Here is a 24,407-nt window from a genome sequence, read left to right on the forward strand (position 1 = left end):
GTGGTTCTGGCTCACGGGTGGAAGCTGCTGTACCCTGTGATTCTTGGCTGGCTGGCTGATCTGGTGATAAAGCATCACTGCTATCTTCATCAAATGAATAATCATCCAGAGCTTGAGGATAATTCTCTTGTCCAACTGCTAGAATGTTTACAAAGAAACAAGCAAACCAACTTTTTAGTTACACAAATTAAATGTAGACATTGGTGGCATAATTACCTAATTAATTGCCAGAAAATGATCGTTTTTCACACAGTCTAAACATACGGCACGTTAAGTATTTATTGTGTTTTTAATATAAAGACAGGCATATAAAATCATATTCATGGAACTGATAAAACTAAAAGTGTAGCAGAATCTGCTTTAGTAGGAGATTAAAAGGAGTGCACAGACACAACAGATTGAGTAATGGCCACATGTTTGACTTTTTGTAACGATTTTTATTAAAAAACTAGTCTTTTCCAAGACGGTATTGTACTCCAACTCTATAATTCTAAATTAGTTTCAAATAAAAATAGGATAACTTTAATTAAATGACAACAGAGTTTAGAACTCAGAAGCTGAAAGAATAAGTAGTAATAAATTTAGTCTGTTTTCTTCTAGTGAACTTTACCCTCAAGAGTTAAATTATTATTTTCCACAATGCCATATAGGTAACAGATAGAAGCTGTGGAACTTCTACTTGCCTATAATAGCCTCTTTAACGCTGGAGTCTACAGGGAGAATATTTTTTTCTACCAGTTCCATAGGGCCAGGCCTCTGAGCAATCTTCTCATTCAGATCATCTGCCAACCGAGCTCTCTTCAGTTTCATCTGAGTGGCTTGTAGTGAAGGCTCTGCAAAGGTCTCTAAAAAGATATACTGATTTACACATTCTGTTCCGTCTTTTCTCCAATTTCATGACAAACAGAATTGTCTTGTCCTTGCAATAACCATTCCACTTTTATCAAATGCAGACAAACATTATTCTTAAAATTCTCAAATTAATAAGCAAGTATAAATTATATGAATAGATGTTGTTCATCCCCATGATCGTGTTTCTCTATAAATATAACTCTTTTTTAACAGAGATAATACTTTTCGTAAATATTTGTATAATGTCCAACAATAAAGCAGGGAATATACACCAACAAATGCTCATTATGGTCTGGTCTAATGATTTACCAGTGGGAGCTATGGTAAAGGTTTAATCAGTCCACTGAGTTCTGGATGCTCTCCTGAAAAACATCTTTAAAAGTTTACCTTTAAAAATAGTTTCTAGCACAAATCTGAGTCTTCAGAAAATTTCAACGTATTTCAATGAAAATATGGAGATAGTCTGTCAATATGGCTGTGATATATCAATATGAAGACTCCTATCTGGGTTTAGTATCCAAATGCATGTTTTGAAAACTAATGGCTATTAAACTGACTTACATTATGGGTATTTGCTGAGTGCTGTATTTGGTAAGATTATGGTGACACATAGTAATACAGCCCCATTCATGAAAGTACTATTGTTCCAAATGTCCTGAGCAACAAGGAAAATAACAAGGCAGGGCAAAAGTCAAGTTTATTAAAGATTGTCTAGGGCAGGGGGACGCACACAGTACAAGGCTGTCAGGTTATTTTAGGGTCTGAGTAGAAACTGAAGCAACATACAGAGTACATGTGCATACACCACGGTATAATTACCGTTATAGAATAAAAGGAATAAGCAACATGCAATTGCAAACACACAGCTGAGAGTACTTTCGCTGCCACAGATATATGTATTATTACACAGATTTAGAATACAGATTACAACAGACACTGTAGAAGTAGATAAATAGAGCACATAAACCTTTAGAAATAATTCATATTAAAGCCTAATTCGGTTAGAAAACCGAATCTGAGTGCGTAAACTGAAGTTCCTTCTAATAGCAGCTCAAAAAGTACATACAGCTGGGTACGTACCTTCGAGGATGTGCATTCTGACCAGCTCAGACCGGTCCGGCCTGCTGCGAATCTTGTGCTTCAAAAAATTTTCAGTCTTTAAAGAAATGAGAAAATATCATTAACTACTGTTTACTAGAAAAATCGAAGTAGTTTGATAAATCAGTGATGTCACTGATGAACATGTGCAGTTGCATTCAGACAGGTAGGCACTGCTATTAGAACATGGGCAGTGGAGGGGTTTGTTTTGTTCTGGTTTTCTATCAGTTAAGCAGTGCTAATGAATTTCTATCTTCGCCAAACAAGTTGGGAATGTTTCTGGATTGATCCCATATCACCACACAAAATCACAATAGAAGAGCTTTGCCACAGAAATACTGCATAAGCATAATTTAGCCAAGTATCCTATCCTTAACTGGGAGTAGCTATGTATTACATAGCTTGATCTGTGAAGGATTAAGAAAGTTCCTCTCAGATTGACATCAATATTTTATTTTAATTGATTCTTCCAAGATAATTACTGTAATGGTAATCATTTTTTCACGTACTCAGAGAACTTAGTATCACATCCAACTGACTATCCATTCTCAAATATTAATAACAAGTTTACACAAAGTGCTTTACCCTGGCTCGCTCTAGGCTCTTTATCTGCTCATGGAATGCAGCAGGGCTTTTCAAGGCTGTGAAGAGAGAGTAAGAGTTAAAGGGACAGGAAGTGATTTCCGAAAGAATTATCAATATGTGCATATAGGTGTTTACCACCATGTCAGAGTTGTGTTTGCACCTGACCAGGCTTACATTTGTCTCATGCTAGTTGTATTCACTTACATTTAACAGAGAAGAGCAACGCTCCTATAAAGAGTATTTGGAATATTTGATTTTAACAGATATTACCATGTAACAGTTAACTTTTTCACTGCGTTAATAGGGGTCTATTTACCAAAACTGTTCCACAGTAGAAATTTTATGAGGTAAGGTTCAGAATGCCAAAATACTGTTTCATTTATTCCACTATATTTACTATCTATCTATACCTCATACTTGCTGTTAATAGATAGAACTGGACACTCCCTTAAGAGCTACTTGTGCTGATTTAAAAAAAAAATCTTTAATGCTTTTTGACAGTTTAGAAGTATTCCCAGGTTTCAATCAAAACGAAACTGAAGGTAATCAACACTACAGACCTGGGAAGGGGAAGATGCTTTAGCAAAGCAATCTGAAGTCTGCTGCATACTCAAAAACCATCAAGCTTTAAGATACTGTGCTTTCAAGCTAGAATTCACCAGTGCATGCTGGGCTATTTATAATAACTTGATACAGTTTTGATATATGTTTTCAGTAGCTGGGATGTTTGTGTGTTTGTTTTAAGAAAAATCACGTTGCAGTTGAATGTTTTGACAACTTGGTTTCATTATCTTGAGCTCAGACTCATCCCACACTGTCCACTTAGGGATTCTCGATGTTTTCTGTGCACCACTTCTTCTGAGGCCAGGATGATCTCTAAAACAAGTCAGAAGGCAGCAACCTAAACAATTAGCACAGTCGTTTGGAACCCAAGTGGAGGAACACTAAAACATCTCTAAGGAAAGAATTAACTGCAGTTGAATTCTAGGCCACTAAATATCCATATGCAGGAGGATCCTCTTGTGATTCCTAAATTGGTTTTAGATATCTGAAGTGCTGCTGCTGTAACAACCATCATCTCTAACAGACTGAAATCAACAACGGAGAAAACGGACTCTGGCAATAAAGTGCAATTGCATAAAGCATGGCAATTACTTTCAAAATACAACTGGTCTGAGTTCAGACATACAAATGTTACAGTTAGCCAAATTTACAAACGTTATTTGCTTGTCAAAGCAGTATGATCTGCAATTTAATTCCAGTGGTAGATCAGTTAGATATAAAAACGGTTTACTGAAGAACCTGGAACTCCTTGCATTGCTGTCAAGGATGATAGGTAGCAAGGCCTGAGTCAGAAGCTCAGCAGTAACAGCACCTTGAAATCACAAATATATCTCCAGCTGTATTTATGAACTTGGTGACATTGCTGCCTTAGTGAGACACTTCACACTACAGTGATCAGCAGCATCTTAACACTCAAAGATAGCTCATTGAATTTTTACCACTATGTAATTTTGTTCTGGAAGACGATACAACACTCTTGCATGAATCTGGACAGTTTGCCAGATGTGGCAAGTTGTACAGGAACTTCCAGCAATTGGGAAAAATGTTCTAAAACAAAGCCTCTTCCCATATTCTTGGAAAGGTATTGACACTCCGAAAGAAAGGTCCAGGCACAAAAGCTTCTGCATTAGGTCATATGATCCAGCGTACAGTGCACAGCCTAATCCACTGCCTCATGTCCTGTACCGTCACAGCTACCATCCTGCAAGGTTTGACACAGAAGGTCCGTCTGTTGGCACGTTAGTTACAACTTCACGTGTCCTTTGTTTTTGTCCGGCAGCCCCTGCCATCCTGCCCTTTAAAGTCTGCTGGCTTTGTTATCAGTGTCCACTCATGTGTGTAATTTAATTTATTTCAGCAAGATTAGTCCTACTTTAAAGAGAGAAAATAAAAGGAGACTCAGACTATGTCTGCAAATCCTTGCATTTTTATCGCAACAGCTATTTTAACTGAAATATTAGGTACATATGATGAATTTACTTCGTTTAGACTGACAAAGGGATCCCCTAAGTCTTTTAAAACGATAAAGTTATTTTTAATTATTTTCACAGAAATACTTATTTTCATTATTTTGTATATTCAGTTCATAATTAATACAGCACATTAACACAAATTACTAGAAATAACATCAGACTTACGTGGCATGATGCCCTGGTCCACCAGCTGTTCTCGTGTCCGTCTTTGTTGTAGCCTCAGCTGAAGTACTGTCAAAAGAAAACATTCGCTCGTTCACATGTAAGCATATGTATCCCTTGGAAAAAAACCCCTTCAAAAGATACTGAGTATTTCAACTTTAGAAATATCTTTTGTATGCATTCAGACCTGACAGTAACCTCTAAGAGACTAAGGATGAGCTGCTACTAACATAGTTTGGAGTGATCCCTTCCAATCCCCAGTTATACTGGAGTTTGCTGCTTTTCAGTCACGTCTGAAAAAGGGACTGTGTTTAATACACAGCTCTGCTTTTCCTATCAGCTAGGCCTCACAAGAGGTATGAAGTATACATCTAAATCTAGGAATTTTTTACCCCCCTTGTAACATTACTTTTAAATAGTAGATTCAAGAAAACCTAGTGAGGTATAAAGAGTCTATACCATGAACTGCAACAATTAGTGATTATACAGCCACCTTACATGTCTTAAAGCAACCCAGCATGACTGTGCTATGCTAAAATAGAAATTATTACTGCAGACCATTTAAAAAAAAAAGCTGTATGTGGTTGATCATTTTTCCTTAAGGTTTTGGGGTTTTTTTTACATATAAATCTGTATATTTAAATAAATCTTGCTGAAATAGGAACAGAAGAGAAGCCAGATTTTTACCTGGCTTATGTAAGAATACCAAAGAAGTGATACGATCAGAAACAGACCTTATCCCCCCTCCAAACATCAGAAAATGCTGTTTTCCTGATTGAGATATGTATTATTATAAAGAAGGAGGGGGGAAAATTTTTTCTTCTATTGTTCCTTTTCCCTTGTTTCTGTATCTATTTACCATACTGCTTAATTATTTCTTAAGACACATATAGCCATTACCCTAATGTGAAATTTCATCTTTTGAACAAGAGCTGGCCAAGATGCTTTGTCAAGGAAAAAAATATATACAGTATTTACCTTCTGAAGTTCTGCCTTGATAGCTTATTATGGATGTATGATTATGACACGTTGTTCCCATTGTATTTCATAAGGAAGCAAAACAAACTAATGCATTGTCCAAAACATCAAAACGAACGTAATTTCTAAAAATTAGGCTACGGACAAAGTTCATTGTTTTCAGAATTTAAAAGGAACCAACTAATTTCCTGTTCTGCAGTACAGGAAGGATACTCTTCTGGCTAAAGCATTAAGACTGGGAATAGCAAGTCCTGAAAACAAGGACATTATTTTCTCGTGTCACACAAACACCAAGAATTTAAATACAAATGTTTCAGGGCTTTGGCATGGTGGTTCTGTTCAGACTTTACAATATTGTTACACAATTACAAAGGACACAGATGGGAGAATGCAAAAGTAACAACAGTAAAATGTAAATTGATGGATGATAATTAAAAATGAATTGAGTTCCTTTGGAAACTGAAAACACCTGCGTTAAGTGCTGAACTGTATTTTCCAAGTAATATTAAATGACTGTAAACAGTTAACTGAAGAATTATGAGTCTGAATTATTTATTTTTGGTCCTCCTTAATTTCACGCGGCTCTAGGTAAGCTGTGACATCTTCTTACGATATCTCTTACAAAGCAGAGGCAAACTTGTGCTGCCTGCAGTGTTGAACCAACTCAAATGGTGCTGCTGTGACATGCTCCTTTCAGCAGCAATTTCTAGGTTGGGTTTGGTGTATGGTGTAGTATAGGTAGCCACATATTCCCAGTAAGTTCTGCAACGAGTAGAGAGAGTTCAAACCTTTCCCCAGAAAACCACACGGGTTTCTAGAGTCCAGTTGGTCTAATCTGACCCAAAAATACAGGTAAGTGTGTGCAAACACATGTACGCAACTGTGTATCCAACTTTAAAAATCCACAAGCTTTATACAAGCAAGTGTGAATTTAGAAAAATAATGTATTAGGTCAGGGCTTAGCCCGATCTACAGAAAACTGCAGGAAATGCACTTCCAATTGAAATGCATTTTAAGCATATGACAGAACGTTATGATGTTAAACTTCTATCCACGGGGCTACTTCTAAGAATTTTCTACTGCACTAGCACAAAGCTAGTGAGAAATTCACTAACTGGTGTGGTGGTTACAGGAAAGCAAAGAACTCTGATATGTTCTTGTTTTGGATTCTCTTGCTTACAGCTGTAAAATGAAGAAAGTTCAAAGTTTAGTTTTAAGACTAACAGGCAATCCCTTTAAAAAAATCTTAAATAAGTTTTACTCATCCACATGATGGGAGACAATTCATGAACAGCATTGAGACTACTGTATTTCAGACCCAGTATTGGTCTTGAGTAGATTAAAACTTGACTTTCTTCTGTTCTTCGCTCAAACTATGCTTTCTTGTACACAACTGGGAAGCTGTGGAAAGGGTTGAAAAGCATGTCCTGCTCTGGGCAGGAATTTCATACACATTATACAGTTGTATTTGGTCCAAATTTACACCGCGCCTAAATCTGGCCTTCTTGGAACACTAAACATACTACAAATGTGTCTGTCAAGTCTTTTACCTAGTTACAAGTCAGTTTTAAACATACTCATTTTTATTTCAGGCTCAAGATCTTCAAGAAAAATCATCTATTATGTCCAGGGTAGAGCTCATGTACATCAGACACAGTAAGTACACCAGAATTAGTGTCTTTTTCAATTCCATCACCTAGAGCATGGTGGATCAACAAGCGAAAGCTGGTAATGTGACAGCAGGCGCAGGAATGTTACCACTGATGCGTGTTATCTACCCATACAATAGGGAATCGTCTATTAAAAAACGCATTTGTAGGATGTGTTACTTCTGGTTTCATATACACTTTTTACTTGGACTTTTACTGAGCTTTATCATAAACTCCATTTTGTAGGCATAGCTGGTTCAGCCATGGTGCTTTCAAATGTTTGAAATGTTTCATGTTTGCTTACTGCAACAGAAGTTAAACAATTTTCAAATTGACCTTCATGCTATAGAACGATCACACTGTTTTGTGGAGTTAACAATTTGAAAGCCCTCACTAATTCACCAATTTGGACAGCTGGCTAAATTGGAAAATTATTTTGTAAGAAGTGCATACACTGTCTACTCTATGAAAAACCTACTACAGAGAATAAATATTCGTTCTTTATGTTAACAGACTTACTTAAAATTCTAAGATAGTATCACTGCAATCTCAAACGTGACATGCAAAATCTTTGCGTAGAAAAAAAATAGCTTGATGGTGGGTTTTTTTTAGAAATTAGTTTAACTGTTAAAATTACATATAAAGGAGCAGAGTTTTATCCAAATTTTATTATTTATTAGTTAGAGATCTGGCTTTCCCAGATCCAGACATGACTCTCGGACCAAGGCTTTTCAACTTCCATAGGAAAAGGATCAGACTTCTATTTGACTCCACTACACCAATGCAGACAATGCTCACTGTTGGGTCTTATGGTTGGATTGCACAGTCCAAACACATCCCAGCAGCTTGAAATGATTGCATTTTTACTTTTCATTGGCAAGATTGTGGGAGGAAAATTCAGAAAGGCCTCACACTGCACTTTGCCAATACAAGTACCCTAAATAACTACTCCAACACTTCTAATACACATATCCTCTGTATTGCCCTAAATTATAGTGTAAAGAGTCTGCCTGAGGTACATTCAGTTGCTAAAGTTTCTCTTTGAAAAAAACCAAATGAACAAACCCACCATGCCACAAACAAACAAAAAAAGCAGCGTACCAAAGTTTCTACGTCAAAGTCCCATTTTAAACCCTCTTTCAAGAGCACTAGTGACATGGAAGCGTCAGGAACATATCATTTTATGTGTCCAAAGAGGAGGACACTTGGAACCCTGTGAGTGTACTGGTATTGATTGTTGAGTGCGATGTAGTCCATGCAACTCCTCGTCTGTGCTATGTGGTGTGACGAGCGTCAGAAAGAGGGAAAGGCTGTGCATCCCTCTGACATCATGCTCGCACACAGCCCTACACCACAGGGGATGTGTTACTTATGTTTGTGGCTGATGCCATTTCTATCAGTTCCTGAAAATCAGCGTTGCTTAGCCATGACCGTGATAGGCAGTATTTGCCCAGAAAATGGGAGAGGGTGGCTAAAATAAATCTTTTCAGCAAAAAAGGACAGGAAGGATGTGGGCAGTTTTATCTTTTATTTTCCAACTGGTTTCAATTACTTCTTTAATGAACGTGAATTCCAAATGTAGATGATGGGAAGTGCTGCTACATAATTTCTGAATATATTCTGAATCTACGATTTGTGGCTTCATTTATGATGAGATATTTGGCTTAAGCTTTGCAGAAAGAGTAAAAACTAACCCATGTCCTAGAGCACGTGTTATACTAAAGAATATGCAGCAGACTGTAGCAGAAGGATGAGAAGAAGAGTAAGAATGTATCTGCATATAAACCATACAATGTAAAGTTATATATATTTGCTAAAAAATGCTAAAACAAATAGTTACTGTCATAATACTACTTGTCTACCCACCATCTATTAACCTACACTGGGCATCACAAACCAAATGAGGGATGGTTTTGAAGTTGCCCCACATGTATGTGGAAAAGTCATAAAAATTGTGGGAGGAGTGAAAAAACAATAGATTTAGAAGATATAGAATGTGCGGTTATTCACTTATTACGTAAGTATCAGGAACTTACACAGCAAAGAAAGGGCAGCCTGTAGCGTGACTAGTAGGGAAGAACTACAGGGGGAATACTAAAGAAGAGATGACTCATAGTTAGAAAGATGGTGTAAGAAGATAATCACTGAAGATTCTGTCCAGAGCAATGAGGTTAAACAGAAACAAAGTTGGATGAAAAACAGATGTTTTCTTTTGCAAAGAATTTCAAAATTCAGAATGTTAACAAAAAAGTTTGGTGTCTGATTATTTTTTAAATAAATATTAAGAAGTTGAACATGTTATTAAAAAAAGGAAAGTTTCTAAGTATAAAATAATTGTGAGTAAAAATCCTAAATCTATTATTTTAAAGAGCTGAGAAAAACCCTCTGCTTTTCCAAAGCAAACAGATCTGGGGAAAAGCTAATATTTATATCTCAAAGAAGACACAAGGACCTAAAATACTGATGGCCTCTGCAACAACAAATAGAAAAGAGCAGAGATGCGTCTAAGAAGAAACAGCAACACTTGTACATGAGTTGCACAGTTACATCTCATCAAAGAGGGTATTTGGCTTACAGGCCTATGTGTCAGAGCGGATGGTCGTACCACAGTCAGTAATGACCCTTATACTGTCATTGTAATGTGACGGACTGAGCAGAAGTAAGTTACAGACCTGTATCTTTACAAGATAAATATCAAGTGGGTATAAAGGAAGGGAAGAGGAGTGAGGTTTGTGAAAAGCTCAAAAGGAAATGGGGACCCATAAAAGCAGCTCAAAGAACAGCCAGAAAGATATGGAAGATAGGAGTCATGGAAACTAAATCCTAAGTTTTCAATAAGGAAAAAGTGATGAAATTATCTTCAAAGACAAGAACAAATGATGTGAGAATGGAGCTTTGCACTTTTGGCAAAGAGCCGGTGATTTATTTCAGTGAGAAATTCTCTGTAGAATAGAATGCAGGTTGGTTCGTGTGTGTATAGATATCTAAGTCCATATAGCAAGAGGTTTCTGTAACAGTCAGCAGCACACACAGAGGTAAATCTAGTAAGGATGGATGAGACTTGAGGACACAAAAACCACTGAGGCATTAGCCAAAGTTGTTATACTGTACTATTTGTCTAGTGTTTTGGGGGTGGGGGTTGTGTGGATTTTTGTTTGTTTGTTTTGTTTATTAGAAAGAGCCATTTACAAACAAACCAGTGTGGAACATGGGAAAGGGTGAATTCCCCATGGGGTAGTACTTACTGGGTTTAACACTGTTCTTATTGGGGTAAATCCATCCATAAAATCATAGAGGATGATCTTCAAAATAGAGGCCCAGAATTGACAAAGATTTAGACATGTTAAATAGATTATTAGAGTCAGTAATAGAGTTCCTCATACCCGAAGTGTTTGCGCAAAAGAAAGTCTATGTTAACAGCACTGACCCACTCGAGCTGCTAAAACACAACACAGATATTTTGCACTATCCATTAGCTGGCAGGAATCCTGCTTCACTCCACTGCAACTCTAAGAAATTGTCTTTGAGTGGCTTCTGAATAAAAGCCATGCACAGAGAGGTCAGTCAAACTCCTGTTTTGAATGAGGGGGGAAGAAAAGGTATTCCTTTTTATTTTCAAGTCAGTGTATGGTTTTACAATTAACACTAACACCAGGTGAAGAGATTCCAAACTTTCCTATGTTTTCTTCAGTCAATAGAATGATTATTAAATCTTAGATGGCTTATTTAATATTTACTGACAAAACCAAAAAGCACAATCCCTTCTCAAAAAAAGAACACCTGGTAATCTGAGTCTCAAAAGTCAGTAGAAGTCCTCTGACGTCACTGGAGGTATAGATTTTTCACCACCTGAAAAACTGAGTGCCAGAGGCTGGTGCTCCCACTCTTTCATAGTTTCTTCCAGTGTTAGTGTACCAGGGAATCATCACTTCTGTATGCAAGGGAATGGACGTGATGGTACAGAAAGGAGAGATTATCTGCTAAACAATGCACTTTAATATTTTGAAAGGTATTTCTGTAGAGCAGTAAGTGTTATAAAGTTAATGGCCTCTCTTTTCAAACAGTGAGTACTTTTCAGGTTCGCATACACTATGCCCAAAAGAGGTGTAAAGATTAACCAAAACAAGCAGATGCTCAATAGCTGGCTGCTTTGGATGCAAGATAGCTGGCACAAATAAGCACTTAAGCAAGGACACATGACATTCTGTGTAAGACCCTTTGAAAGATAAGAAATGTAGGTGACTCCAGTCAGCTCTTACTCAGTATGAACGGTAGAATAAGTGAAAATAAAGTATATAAGTAAATCACGTAGAACAAAAAGCTATTATTAAAGTTAAGCAAGTGATTTCCATTACAAATCTGTAATTTGTATCCTACGCAAAAGATGTCTCAAAGTAGTAATATATAATCACAAGCGCTGGAATGCAAAGAAGCCAAAAATAAGTTGATAGTTGTCCTGCAGGAACAATACTATCTACACTGACTGAGCAGCTTTCACCACTGCTTCTTGTCTTGAAAAATACCAGAACTCATACTGTGAACAGTTCCAGCACTAACAATTCCACAGCTAACACAGTTAATTACATATGCTAGTAATATAAAATCAAATTTAAATGCTATCTTTTAATAGAAGCTATTACATGAAACAGCAAATAGTTGTGCTTTCTAACAATTCCACAAATGAAACAGACACTAAGCCATCGAGCAGTTCATTAGGCAGCATGCAGTTCTTTCAAACGACAGTAAGAAGAAAAATAATGCAACAAGATTTTATGTTCTGTAAGTAATCATCTCATTATTTCTTCCAGAGTTAAAATCCAGTGAATATTACCTATTTAAGCCCTTAAAACTACAAGTGAAAATGGGAAAATGTAATGTCCAACATTCCTGCATACTCCCGTGGAAATTTCCAAGAGCAGTAGGAACTCCAGTGCAGGCTGCTAGGCTGGCTGCCATGGAAACAGAGTGCTGGAAAGGAAAGGGCCCTTTCCTTTAAATTAAAAGCTGTTACACAGAAAGCCTCCATTTCCTTCTGCAGGCTTAAACCAGCTTTTATGCAGCCAAGGTCTTTAACGTGTTGAGGTGGGAACACAGATGTTAACAACAGACGTTCCAGTTGCAATGAGGCACTGCTGCAGGTGAACTACTGTATCCTCCATCTGAAGTGATCTGTAACTAGTCATTTGGCATCAGGACTGTACCATTAATACAAGGGTATGCACTGCAGGGTGGCAGTGGAGAAGAGAGTATTCTATCAGATGGCAGGTGGACTATGCAAGTGATCTAAGCAACAGCTTTGTGTTAGAATTCGGGACCAACCTCACAGCACAGCGCAACAGCTAGGCAATTGCGGAAATCGAGTATCAAGTACTTAAAACTCTATGCCTCTTTCAGCTGTTACCCTGCACCCCCAAACTCCACCTGCTTGGACTTAGAAGATAAGGCATTTTCTAAACAGCATAATTTACACTAAGTTATTTTTTCAGAGCTAGACATTTTGCTTTCTCCTGCGTTGTGACTGTTTCTCCCTCAACTCTATATGGGGTGTTGTACTGTATTTATATTTCATTGAATGCTTTGAGACAAAACCGGTTAATCTTTTCAACTAATACTTGTTCTGTGAACAAAACTGAGAGTTTAATGAACTGAATGGTTTTTATAATAAGTAAAAGAAAGAGCAGGTGCTATGCAAAGTAGACATTTCAGGGAGGTTATGGAGTGTGGTAGCTAGTTTGGACCTGGCGTAACTCATTCCACATGTGCCCGAAGTCAGAAATGTGGTAACGTAGCATCCTTTTAATTTGTATGGCATGTCGAAGAAGGAAGGAAGGAAGGAGAGGGAAAAGACATGAAAATATTTAGCTGTTTGTTGGAAGTGATTCTAAATAACTTGTACAGCATTTTGAAGATGATATGCATTTAAAGTTATGGTATTTGCCACCCACCATCCTGAAGACGGTGACCCAGTTAAATGCTCTCAGTAACAAAAATAATTAATCCTTAAAGAAATCAGACATAATCTAAACATGAATGAATATGTAATACTGGGTTCAGTCTTCAAAACTTTCCATTATTTTAAACGTGATTTTTCTGCTAAGAGTACAGCCAAAAAAATTAAGAAAATTGAAACAGCCTCTGAGGAATACTCATTTTAAGCAATTATGCAGTCATGCTTTCATTTGAGCTTAGAAATGTTCTGGATAAATGTAAAGCATGTGACTGGAGACCACTGAAGGCTATTTCAGATAATCTCTTCAGAATTCTGGAGGGAAACCCTGCAGGACCTCCAAATCTTTTGAATTACACCCCTGTGATTTAAAGCTTTTGTATGTAAGCCAGTAACGATGTACACATAACTGTTTCCAGAAGTAACTGAAAGTACAAAATGAAAAGCTAGGTGAGAAAGACAGCTAAATGTAAACTTAACATTTCAAACAAAAATACAATGTATAACCATATCATCAGCTGAGAAGCTTAACTGGCTAGGCTATAGGACAACCTGTGTTGCATCCTACTGCTACCGAACATGTTGCTTAGGAACAGGCCAGAACATCCATGAGCCTCCGAACAAATTACCAGAATGTCTGCTGGATGAATATACACACACACGCATGTATACGAAAAAAGCAAAATCTACACTTTTCACAATTCTGTTCAAGTCTTTAAAATGAGAAAAATCACTACTGTCTTGGGTGGAAAGTGTGAATAAACTACAGCTTACATTTCAAGTATTCTGTAAAATTGCATACCTTAAATATATGAACAATATTTATACTTTTTAAATCTGCAAGTATTTCTCTGCTTAGTACAGTCGTCTTTTTTTTTTTTTTTTAATAATTTGCACTCAAATACTACTATCAGCTAAGAAGCGTTCTGTCAAGGGACTCATGAAACTTGGGTTTAAATTCTACCTCTACTACAGACTTCCTTTGTGATAATTTGGAGCATATTCCACTGAATGATGACAGATGATCTCCAGCCAAGCCCTCCTGAGAAGGCATTACTTCCATTTTCCGTGCTTCTCCTAGGCACAGTACACCCAGAGAACAAAATGCGCACCCAAGCAGACCCTCCAGTTCCTAAGACTACACGTCAATGCAAAAGACCAAGGAAGGTGGATTTACATTAGGATGCCTGACTGCAAGCTGGGATACGAGCAGCGGCATTGTGTCAGCTCTGCTTTGTAGACCACAACATCAGGTTTCTGCAGATGCTTGCTCAGGGGGTGAGTCAGTTTGCTTGCAGTGGAAGCAAAGCTGCTGAATTAAGAAGGGCTTTGCGTTACTACCTCAGCACATACGTGCTGTTTGGATACTTTGTGAAACGCAAGGAGAAACCTCCAGCATAGCAACAAAACAGGCGGTGGTTTCATAGTGTGGTTTCGTAACTTAGTATGATCTAAAAAGGATTCCTGATGAAAAGACAATGGTCTCTTCCTCCCTACAAGCCCAGCTGCTTCTGTTTAATCTACACTGACATAGATGCAGCCTGTCAGGTCAGGGCTCTGATCTGGCTGAAAACTGACATTACTGAAATAAAACAGTCTTCATTAATGCCTGTTCACTGATCCTACTCTCTTACGGGTTGCATAATTACTAATGCTAACACAAGAAGGAGGCTGGCAGCAAGCAGGGTAGGGCTGGATGAGACAGACTACACCTACTTCTGGCAGCAGCAGTCTTAATCCTAACCTTCTATAAAACCTTTAAGAAATCTTGAAGTTGCCACAGCAACTTTCCTTAGAACTCTTGGTTAGCCAATGTATTCTCTTAATTGCATACAGGTTACAAAATCAAATTTATACATTGTGGCTTTGGTTTATCAAAGTAGTTAAGCATGTGCTTATTATAATGGCATTACCATATATTTATTATTCATTTAAGAGCTACACTGAAGAAGAAAATTTTGTGGAATAAGTGCTGATTTACTTGTATGACATACAATTATCCCACTGTCATTGAACAGATTGTGTATGGTAGACTCAGAGTTAAGAATTTTAACACTGCCTCACAGGATCAGTACACGGAATTTGTAGTGCTTCCTTTATTAACTAAAATGACAGGAATAATACTTTTTCCCCAGTATTTTTCTCATTATCTGTGTCTCAAGAAACATACCTGATAGACTGCATAAAAACACCTCTAAACACCATAAAACAAAACTTAAAAGCTTTTTTTTAAAACAAACAAACAGACACCCCCCCCCCGCGAAAAACCCACCACAGCAAACCAAAACCAGCAAAGCAACAGTAGACTCTTTAAGTGTAACATGCCACCGCAGGAGAGCAGCAGAGGTCAAGAGTACCTCCAACACTTAACATGCCAGCAATAGCAGGAAATCTGTTCAATAAACAATTCCCATGCAATACTGATCTGATTGCAAGGGAGGAAGGGAAGAAATCCTTCCTGGCTAAATCTGGGAATCTGTTAACCAGACAGCATGAAGATATTTCCAGAAAGCACCTGAGAAATCCCTCTGCTTCACTTATTCCACTCTGTATCCTGTTCCAGCACTTGCCAGTCTCCAGTTCCTCACAAGACAGTAAAACTAAAAAGCAACACAACTCCAGAAAAGAAATTAGGTCTCAAGGTAGAAAGAAAACTTCCTTCCTGGTTAGGTTTTTTCCCAACAGTAACACGCAGGCAACAGTTAACTTTTAATAACTCATTCGATGTACTACAAGAAAGAAAATGATTTTTCTAAGCTTTAGGAAGAGGAAAGGCTGGAAGAGGAGATCCTGTAGTCATTTGTACTCTCAAAACAAGGTTCAGTATTTTAATTATTAGGTTGCTGAACTTAGGAGAGATAAAATGATAAGCAGTATTCACCAGGGAAAAGTGAAAACAGAGAACAGGTACTAAACCAGAGAAAAGGAAGCAAAGATCGTGCTTGTGGGAAACAATTACATTTTGTTTTATGCACTGAATAATTTAAGCTCTAAAATATTCATGAATTTAGACAGGAAGAGTGTCCTATAATTGCAGGGTTTTTTCTACTCTTGACAGACCATCGTGATTGTAATGTACATTCTTTCATCCTTCTACATAACTGACACACTCAAAGAAGACTGAAGATAATGATTACCATGGTTACTTATTAGCCCGCCTACATTATCCACCATGCTCGTTTTTTCACATCTTTCTGCCCTTTATTTCTTGGTAGCTTGGGTTCGTTAGGGTTTTTTCCCCTCTACAGTATTTCCCACCACAGTATGCTTACTCCTCTGTCTCTCTTAGCTTCCTCACCGCCTTACTCCTGTTGCCGCACAGAGATTCAGAGGTAGCAGCAGCAGGTTTAACTGGGCCGGGGGAGTTGCAAGGCAAACACATGAAAAAGGCAGCCCTGCTGGCCCTTTACCTTCAATCACTGTCTTTCAATCAGTACTTGCCTGCTGTAAAGGCAGCAGAACCTTTCAGACCCAGCCACATGCATCAACACTCAACTTCTTATGATCTGTCCTTCCGATCAGTAAGAAACCTTTGGTATTGGTACATCATTATATAAAAGTCAGTGTTTTCTCTACCCCTAACCTAAAGCTAAGTAAACGGTTTTTTAAAATAAACTGTCAGTTACAGTCAATGATGCATGTGGGCTATCTTTTTGCTATTTTAAACATTAGGATCCAAATTTAAAAAACAAACAAAACCCCAAAACAAATCCTGCATTTAAATTCTGATCAGACATGATCTCACGTAGAATCTCCAAATCACCAGACAATCCGGAGATATCTGGAGTAAAAGCCAAGGCAGAGCGCTATAAAAGGAAAGAAGGAGTTTGTCTATTACAAATACAGTTTGGTTCTGATTAAGAAGTTGGAGTTTGAGTCTTGAACTGCAAAAAGCCTGGTATGTTAACACACACCAGTTAACAAGCTGTTCTGTGCCGGGCTGGCAGCCGACCTCGGGAGGTCTCATTCCTCTCCTCTCTAACACAGGCCAGCTAGAACACCTCCAGCTAGGAGGAGTAAGACAATGCGCCTGTCGCAGCAGTATTCTGGCCCCAGCCTAACAAACACTCCTTTAACTGAATCCGGTACAATACCACTTGTCAGCTTTACGCAACTCTTCAACTATCTTCAGACTAATGCTCGTTCATTACATCGGTTTAATCCACAGTCTAAAAACAATCATTTAGGGAGACAAAATGTAATTTGAAAAGCGTAAATCTGGAAGGGAGAGTCAAATCTAAAGTACGAGGGCAGAAGGGAATTCTAGAGAAGGACAGTAGCTGAGAAAAGCACTGTTGAACATGAGGTAGTAAAACGCCTGAAACTAAAGCTCTGTAGGGTTCTAATTTTAATAGTGTCATATTTAATGACATTTATTTAATTATATTTATTTCAACAGTAACATTCTGAAACATTTTGCACAGCATTTACAGGACAATTTCAGGGTACTTCATCAATTCAGCACTAAATGCTACTCTGAAGAGTACTTAATCACTCGTTTTGCCTCTCACTACAATTTCTATCATGCCATTATCATTATTTTAATAGCCTCCTGTAAATTCTAAATTTAGCTTTTATAATTTAAGAGGGAAAACAATACTTCATTTAATGTACCAAAATTCCTCCTGACATACAGCATTGCACCACAAATGCTGTACTTTTGCATTTTCTGTCCCCTAACCAGCAAGTGACTGACCTTCCTTGAGACTTTTCTGGCTGTTCACTTCAAGGCATTCCTTCTCCTTCAGGAGTTTAACGTCTCCTGCAGGTAAAATCTCGGAAAAGCCCTGTTGCTGCTTCTTGGAGCTATCAATCATGATGAGAATCCTTTAGAATGGCAACATCCAGCAGAGGGAAAAAAAAAATAATCAATTTTTCACCAAGCAGTACACTGCTGTCACGAACACTGCCTCCAGGTCCCGTCTCCTAATGAATGAGCAACTGCGCCTTTGTGCAGCCAAAAGCAGCCATCATCCTTCCCTTCCTAGGCTGACCCGCAGCACTCCGTCTGCTGTGGAGCCTGTAACTCGCTCACGCAGCAGGCACACAGCGTGTCAAGCAGAACTCCCAAATCCCACCTCTTCTCCCCGACAACCACTCCTCCTTTTCCTCTAGTTACGCTTGCTTCCTCTGCACATTCGTCTTTCAATATACAGCTTGATGGTCAATCATCTGACATCGAATGAGTCAAGCAGTTAAAAATAAATCCAGCAGTTGCTGAAGGAGCAGCATTCGCTGATACCTAAGCCAAACTATCGCTGAGGACTCTCTCCTTTCCCCCTTCCCCCTAGTCTGGACGCTGCTGCAGGCAGCAGAAATATTTTATCTTTGCCTGACTGGCACATTCATTACTCATCAAGTTTCACCAGTAAGCAAAGCTGCACAGTGGCCTTTGAAAAAGTTATGCTGAAGAACCTTACCCCCCGCCCCAGCCCCAGGTCTTGTTACAGACAGCTACCTAGCAGAGGTAGGTGGGGAAAACAGTGATTATTTCCATGTCTCTCCCTGCAGTACAAGAGAGATTCTGTTCCTTATTGTAAATACATAAACCTGAAATATTTTGTTTTCCTTTTTTGCATTGCAGTTCCACATCTCATTATTCCCAGCAGTTTTCAGAGTTTTTCCTCCCAGAGCTTCTGATCTGCCGTTCTCTCCAGCATATCCCATTTATCTTACGTCAGTCATCAACTCCAGTGTTAACATCGAAGATGGGGAAATGGATACCTCTAATTAGCTGGCTTGGGCCACGAGGGAACAGCAGACTAGTTTGCATTTCATGTACTTAGAGAAAATAAAATATACATAATTTTAAGTAGTTATTACACATCAACAAGTAACTCTAGCAGGTGTATTTTCCCCTCCCTTTGGCCTAAAAATGTTATCGTTATACATTTTTCCCACACCCCTGCTTCATATTTTAAATCCTTCAGCCTGAAACTGTAAGGGACATCTCCACTCAGAAAACGGTTTCACTTCTATAGCATCTGATTTGAAAAGATCTCTATACAACGACAAACACTAGTGCAGAACTTCTAAAAGTGTAAACTAGAAAAAAACCGCATGCCTCTGGGTCTTTCTTTCTGCAAGACCATGGTTCAACACTGACTCTTCACTTCAACAGTGCACTCCCGGGCAAGCCACTGATACTGGGGGGTGTGGGGCTGCCTGACACAGCCCCCCCCATCTCCCTGCTGCTGGGAGGAGGGAGACCTAGATCTACGCAGAGCTGCAGATTCAAAGGAGGCGTGAGCTTACCAGGCCATATCAACTTCCTGACGCCTAAGGAGCTGAAAATACAGGCAAAACAAAAACTCTTCAAGCATAAATGATTTGAGGCAGCTTTCTCAGTCTTAGGATTTGTTGTTTGCACGCCATTTTTATAAAAATTATTATATAATAATATACACCCCAATTCAATTTTGCTTACATACAAATTATAGACTATTCCAATACATCTGCTTTTGCAGAGATTTTTACTGAACACAAGAAAACAAAAATTACTGTGGAAGAACGACTTGATAAATCAAATGAACCGCCTCACTGCCTGCAGCCAGAACATTTACTACACCTAAGAAACAAAATTACTGTTTAGAAACTCCACTGACTCAGAAGAAAAAAATAATCCAGACAAACAGAATACAAAGAGAAACTGCTTACAAAACGTGTATGAAAATCTGACAGAGTCAATAAACAGAATCACACAGTTATGGATATACCTGTAACTCCGCATTTTTCTTGTACCAATGGAGAAATTAAGCATTTGGATGGATTACTTATATTGTAACGGTACAACAATACAGAACAGCGGAAATTGTTCTATGGGAAGGGTGCAGCGCATTTCACACATTTTCTGAAAAATTAGTGCTTTGGTCTGAAGTAATTTCAAAATTATTTGGACAAGCATTTTGGAATTAAAAAACCCAACATACTAATAAGGAAGCGTGTAATGAAAGAACCCAAGGACTAATACAGTTTCCTTCAAATGTTAGGGTTCTGAAAGCAGTTCTATCCACTCCCGTCTGTTTATAGTGCTTTACGTAACTTAAGAGTGACAAGTGCTCAAGTGAATGCCGGGTCACAGTAAGAGCCGCTGGGTAACAGGAGTTCAAAGCTTCATGAATGCTTCTCACCTGTTCAGAAAGATGAGCTTTAGTAGCATGGAGTTCTTGCTATCCACTCCTCCCCTTTTTCAAGGGTACCTGCTCCACAGCAGAATTTACAGAAACGAATATGCTTATGCTTCTGCCATTTGGAGGTAAGCCTCATATTTTGCTTCAAATTCGTCTCCCAGTTCAATACAAGGTAACATGCAGATTAATATTCTGAAACACCTTTAAGAAGTCTGATCAAAATCTCAATTGTAATTTGCAAATAACTTCATGAAGAAAAACAGGAATCGTGGAATTTATGGAAAATACGAATGATTAAATTCTCGTGCAGACTAGGAGAGACCAGTCAAAATGATGTCGCCTATTTTCCATACCAACCAAATACTGCAGTTACCAATAAATGCTATACAATATTGCATAGTTGGGGGCGGGGGGAGGCAGACATAACAACTAAGTAGGAAGAAGAGGTGCCTTGAGAAGAAGAAAACAGTTTTTGTTCAGATGCAGTGGTACTGTGAATATTAAGAATGCCTGAACATTCTGCGCAGGGAACAGTTTCTCTTAAACCCCTGCATGAAGAACGACATTTATCCCCCACGTCATGAAAAAAGACTCATATTCCAACAACATCTTGTTTTCCCAGCCGTCTTGAGTATATATTAATCCAAGCTCAACTGTTAATTTGGATATACTCGCTCCTTGTGTGATCAACAATATAGTTCTACTATTTTTAGTAATAATGCTTCAAAGAAGAAATAATCATCATGTCTCAACATGTCTATTAGGAAAGTCTAAAATTCTGAGACAGTTTCACAGGCACCTGGGGGCATCTCACAGTCACCAGCTCAGTATCTGTAGTTGCAGCACTGTAACATGGGAAAAGTGCATGTTTTTATAAGCGACTTTCTCACATACCAAAGAACTGTACTAGGAGGAAAAGAAAGGCTGGTTATCACATTCAGGTACTAAATACATCTGCTAACTAACAACACTCAGTAGTTCAAAAGCGTCTTCCAATCATGAACAGGTCCCATGTCAATCCAGGCAAAGTGCCGCCTCATGATCCGCAGAGAGCCAGTCCACACGCCACTTGAGAGCTCCCTTTCCCCTGCTAAATGCAATAAATTGGTAACCCTCCTGGAACGGTTCCCTCTTAAAGCACCATACCTACTTCTCAGATTTATATGTGCACTTGCAAGACTATGACAGCAATTTTTTAAGCTCTTGCAAAAGGAGAAGCCCTGTCATTAGCCACCAGGATACCATGTTGATACTTTAAACATAATTCCTATGTTTGGATAATACCTGACTTGAAGGTCACTGTTTTGACAGATAAACACTGCTCTGTACAGCAGTTACTTCCACTGTTGGTTTTAAAGGATTCCAGTTCCACATTTATCTTAAAAGAACTGGTGAAATATTTCAAAGGCAGGAATTTAATACTTTCCCATTCAAATGACTCATTTTGTCCTGTAACAAAAATTTTGAAGAAGTATTAGTGAAACAATAGTAACTTACTTGTTCTTTTTTTTGAATGCTTCATTTACAGTTTGAAATGCTTTTGTGTTCAGTTCCTAAAAAGCAGCTGGAATTTGGATTGTCATTTGAAATTGATAGCATTATTAAAAAGCACACCAAAAAGTTTTTTCAGATTACTATGTTTTCATCTTTTGCTGTCCACTTAAATATAGAAGGATTTGAAATGAAGAGAACTACTCATTTCCAAGGTAAACACTGGATGTATAACCTCTCCGATTTGAACATGTACCTGTTTCCAAAGATTTGTTCTATTGTTAACAGTACAAAGAGCTAAATGACACTGAAGATCACAGAGAAACCTGTGACTTAGAAACAAAAGTGGCTGAAACACTAGTTCCTATCAAACAACAAAACATAAGTATTTATTTCAGCTAAAAGAAACTCATTAGCAGCGCATCTTGTATCTTTCAGTTACTTATTGGTTTAAAGCAAATTACAAACAGCATCAGTGTACCAAACCCAGAAGCTGAAGTAAAAGACACAACAAGCTTTTTCTTTCTATCAAAAGTAACTGTTGGAATTCACATCATCAGAGGATAAAGTACATCTCATTTAATTTCAGTTGATTTAAGTTGTATATATTGTACATATTGTATACAAGTGGGTGAACTGTACCCTTCGACAGTGCCTGCTTGTCTGCCACTGAGAATAGAGCCATTATCTTTTTAGGTGTCAGTGCTCCGGTGAGTGTGATCACTGTGAGCAACTTCACAACCTCATTAAACATGAAGTAACTAAGCAACAATTGCTTTAGTATGTTCCAATTCTTCACATCATATGGAGCTCATTCCACTGCAATCCTATATAAAACCCCAAACCCTACAGATGACTTTAAACTCTAGACAAAAAAAAACCACCTAAAAAAAAAATCACCAGCTGTAGGTAGTTAATCTATTTCTCTATCACGAGATTTTGAAGTAGGAAAAGAAGCTTAATTATTCAAACATTTATTTAATCTTGGCTTTATACACACCTTAATAATTTTCCTGATGCTTTATAATGTGTTAGGATAATCCAGTTCATCATGGTGTAATCATTTCTTCACACAGGAAAACAGTGCTCTGACTACACAAACTAGAACATCCATTTAAAAATCACTTACCAGTTCTGTTTGCCTACATTACCTTCTTGTAGTGGCTGTATCACAAGCTAACATTTCAACGATAACATGTGGAGCTAGAATTTAGTTCTAACAATTTAAACCAATTATACAGTGGAATTTAAAATTAACTCAACATTCCTCCTAGCTCTGCATTTAGTTATCCACAAGGAATTTTAGGAGAAAAAAAGTCTGAATAAAACAGTGTGATCAAGAGATCTCTTTAAAGAAAAACATACTTCCCATATCTCCTGTAATCACTCAGATGCCAAGCCCACTAACAGGATCTTTTCACATATACCAGATGCCTTAAATTGAGGCAGTCACAGGTCATGTCTCCCATGTTAATTTCGTCACAATAAGCAGATAATTAAAAAAAAAAAAAAAAATCTAAAAATAAAACGAAAATGACAGAATGTTTGTTTAGAAGTTTACCAAGGGGTATGCCCCTGCTGGAATTCTTAAGCAGATAATTAAAAAAAAAAAAAAAAAATCTATAAATCAAACGAAAATGACAGAATGTTTGTTTAGAAGTTTACCAAGTGGTATGACCCTGCTGGAATTCTTTCATGTAGCCTGTGAAAATGTCAGAATATATTCCATTTAAGAGGTCACAGTCCCTAGAGAGCTCTGAGTTTTGGCTTGTATGTCTTTTCACATGCTTTAATATTTGAAAATTGTTCCTTGTAGACACTGACTGATGCCCTGGGAATGCTAGGATTGTGGGAACTGGCAGAACCAATGACAAAGACAGACTCACTGGGAAATCAGTACCTACTCAGTTTGCGCTCTCATCTCATAACAGATAAGACAATATTAAATATTTACAGGAAGACCAAAAGAATCCACATGTTAAAAGACATTTGTTTTTTCTACTGAAAAAACCACTCTGTTAAAAAAAAAAAAGCAACCAAACAAAAACCCAAAACCAACTCCCCCCCCAAAATCCCAAAACACAGAAACAAATATATATTAATTACAATATGCTGCGTGATTCTTACAAAGGATTATTTGGTAGAATATTTGCACTGAATGTTCCATGGACTATTAAAACCTTAAAGGAAAGGCAAACCACAGAACCACTGAGGCTGGAAGCAGCCTCTGGAGATCCCCTAGCCCGACGCCCTGTTCAAGGAGGGGCAGCTGGAACAGGCTGCCCAGGACTATGCCCAGTCAGATTTTTAGGATGTCCAGGGATGGAGATTCCACAGCCTCTCTGGACAATCGTTCTTCTACACACAGAGTACAAACAGACTACACTATACACACACAGACACGCCTCTACTGTAACGTTATCTACATTGTACAGTACTTCTATATCTAGATAGGTCTTTCAGAATACATGTACTCGGA

General features: G+C 38.0%; 1 protein-coding gene across 1 annotated transcript in view; it reads right to left on the reverse strand.

Annotated features, from left to right (window-relative positions):
- MKL2 (MKL/myocardin-like 2) overlaps positions 1-24,407 on the reverse strand; it is a 47,841-nt gene that overhangs the window by 17,813 nt on the left and 5,621 nt on the right. The window contains exons 2-6 of the mRNA XM_010145953.1: positions 4,737-4,802; positions 2,536-2,591; positions 1,933-2,008; positions 684-845; positions 16-138 (exon numbers count right to left, since the gene is read on the reverse strand). Of these exons, the coding sequence (XP_010144255.1) occupies positions 16-138; positions 684-845; positions 1,933-2,008; positions 2,536-2,591; positions 4,737-4,802 (483 nt within the window). The remainder of the gene's footprint in view (positions 1-15; positions 139-683; positions 846-1,932; positions 2,009-2,535; positions 2,592-4,736; positions 4,803-24,407) is intronic.

The sequence above is a fragment of the Buceros rhinoceros genome, unplaced genomic scaffold (assembly GCF_000710305.1).
Source record: "Buceros rhinoceros silvestris isolate BGI_N320 unplaced genomic scaffold, ASM71030v1 scaffold37151, whole genome shotgun sequence".
Lineage (NCBI taxonomy): Eukaryota > Metazoa > Chordata > Aves > Bucerotiformes > Bucerotidae > Buceros > Buceros rhinoceros.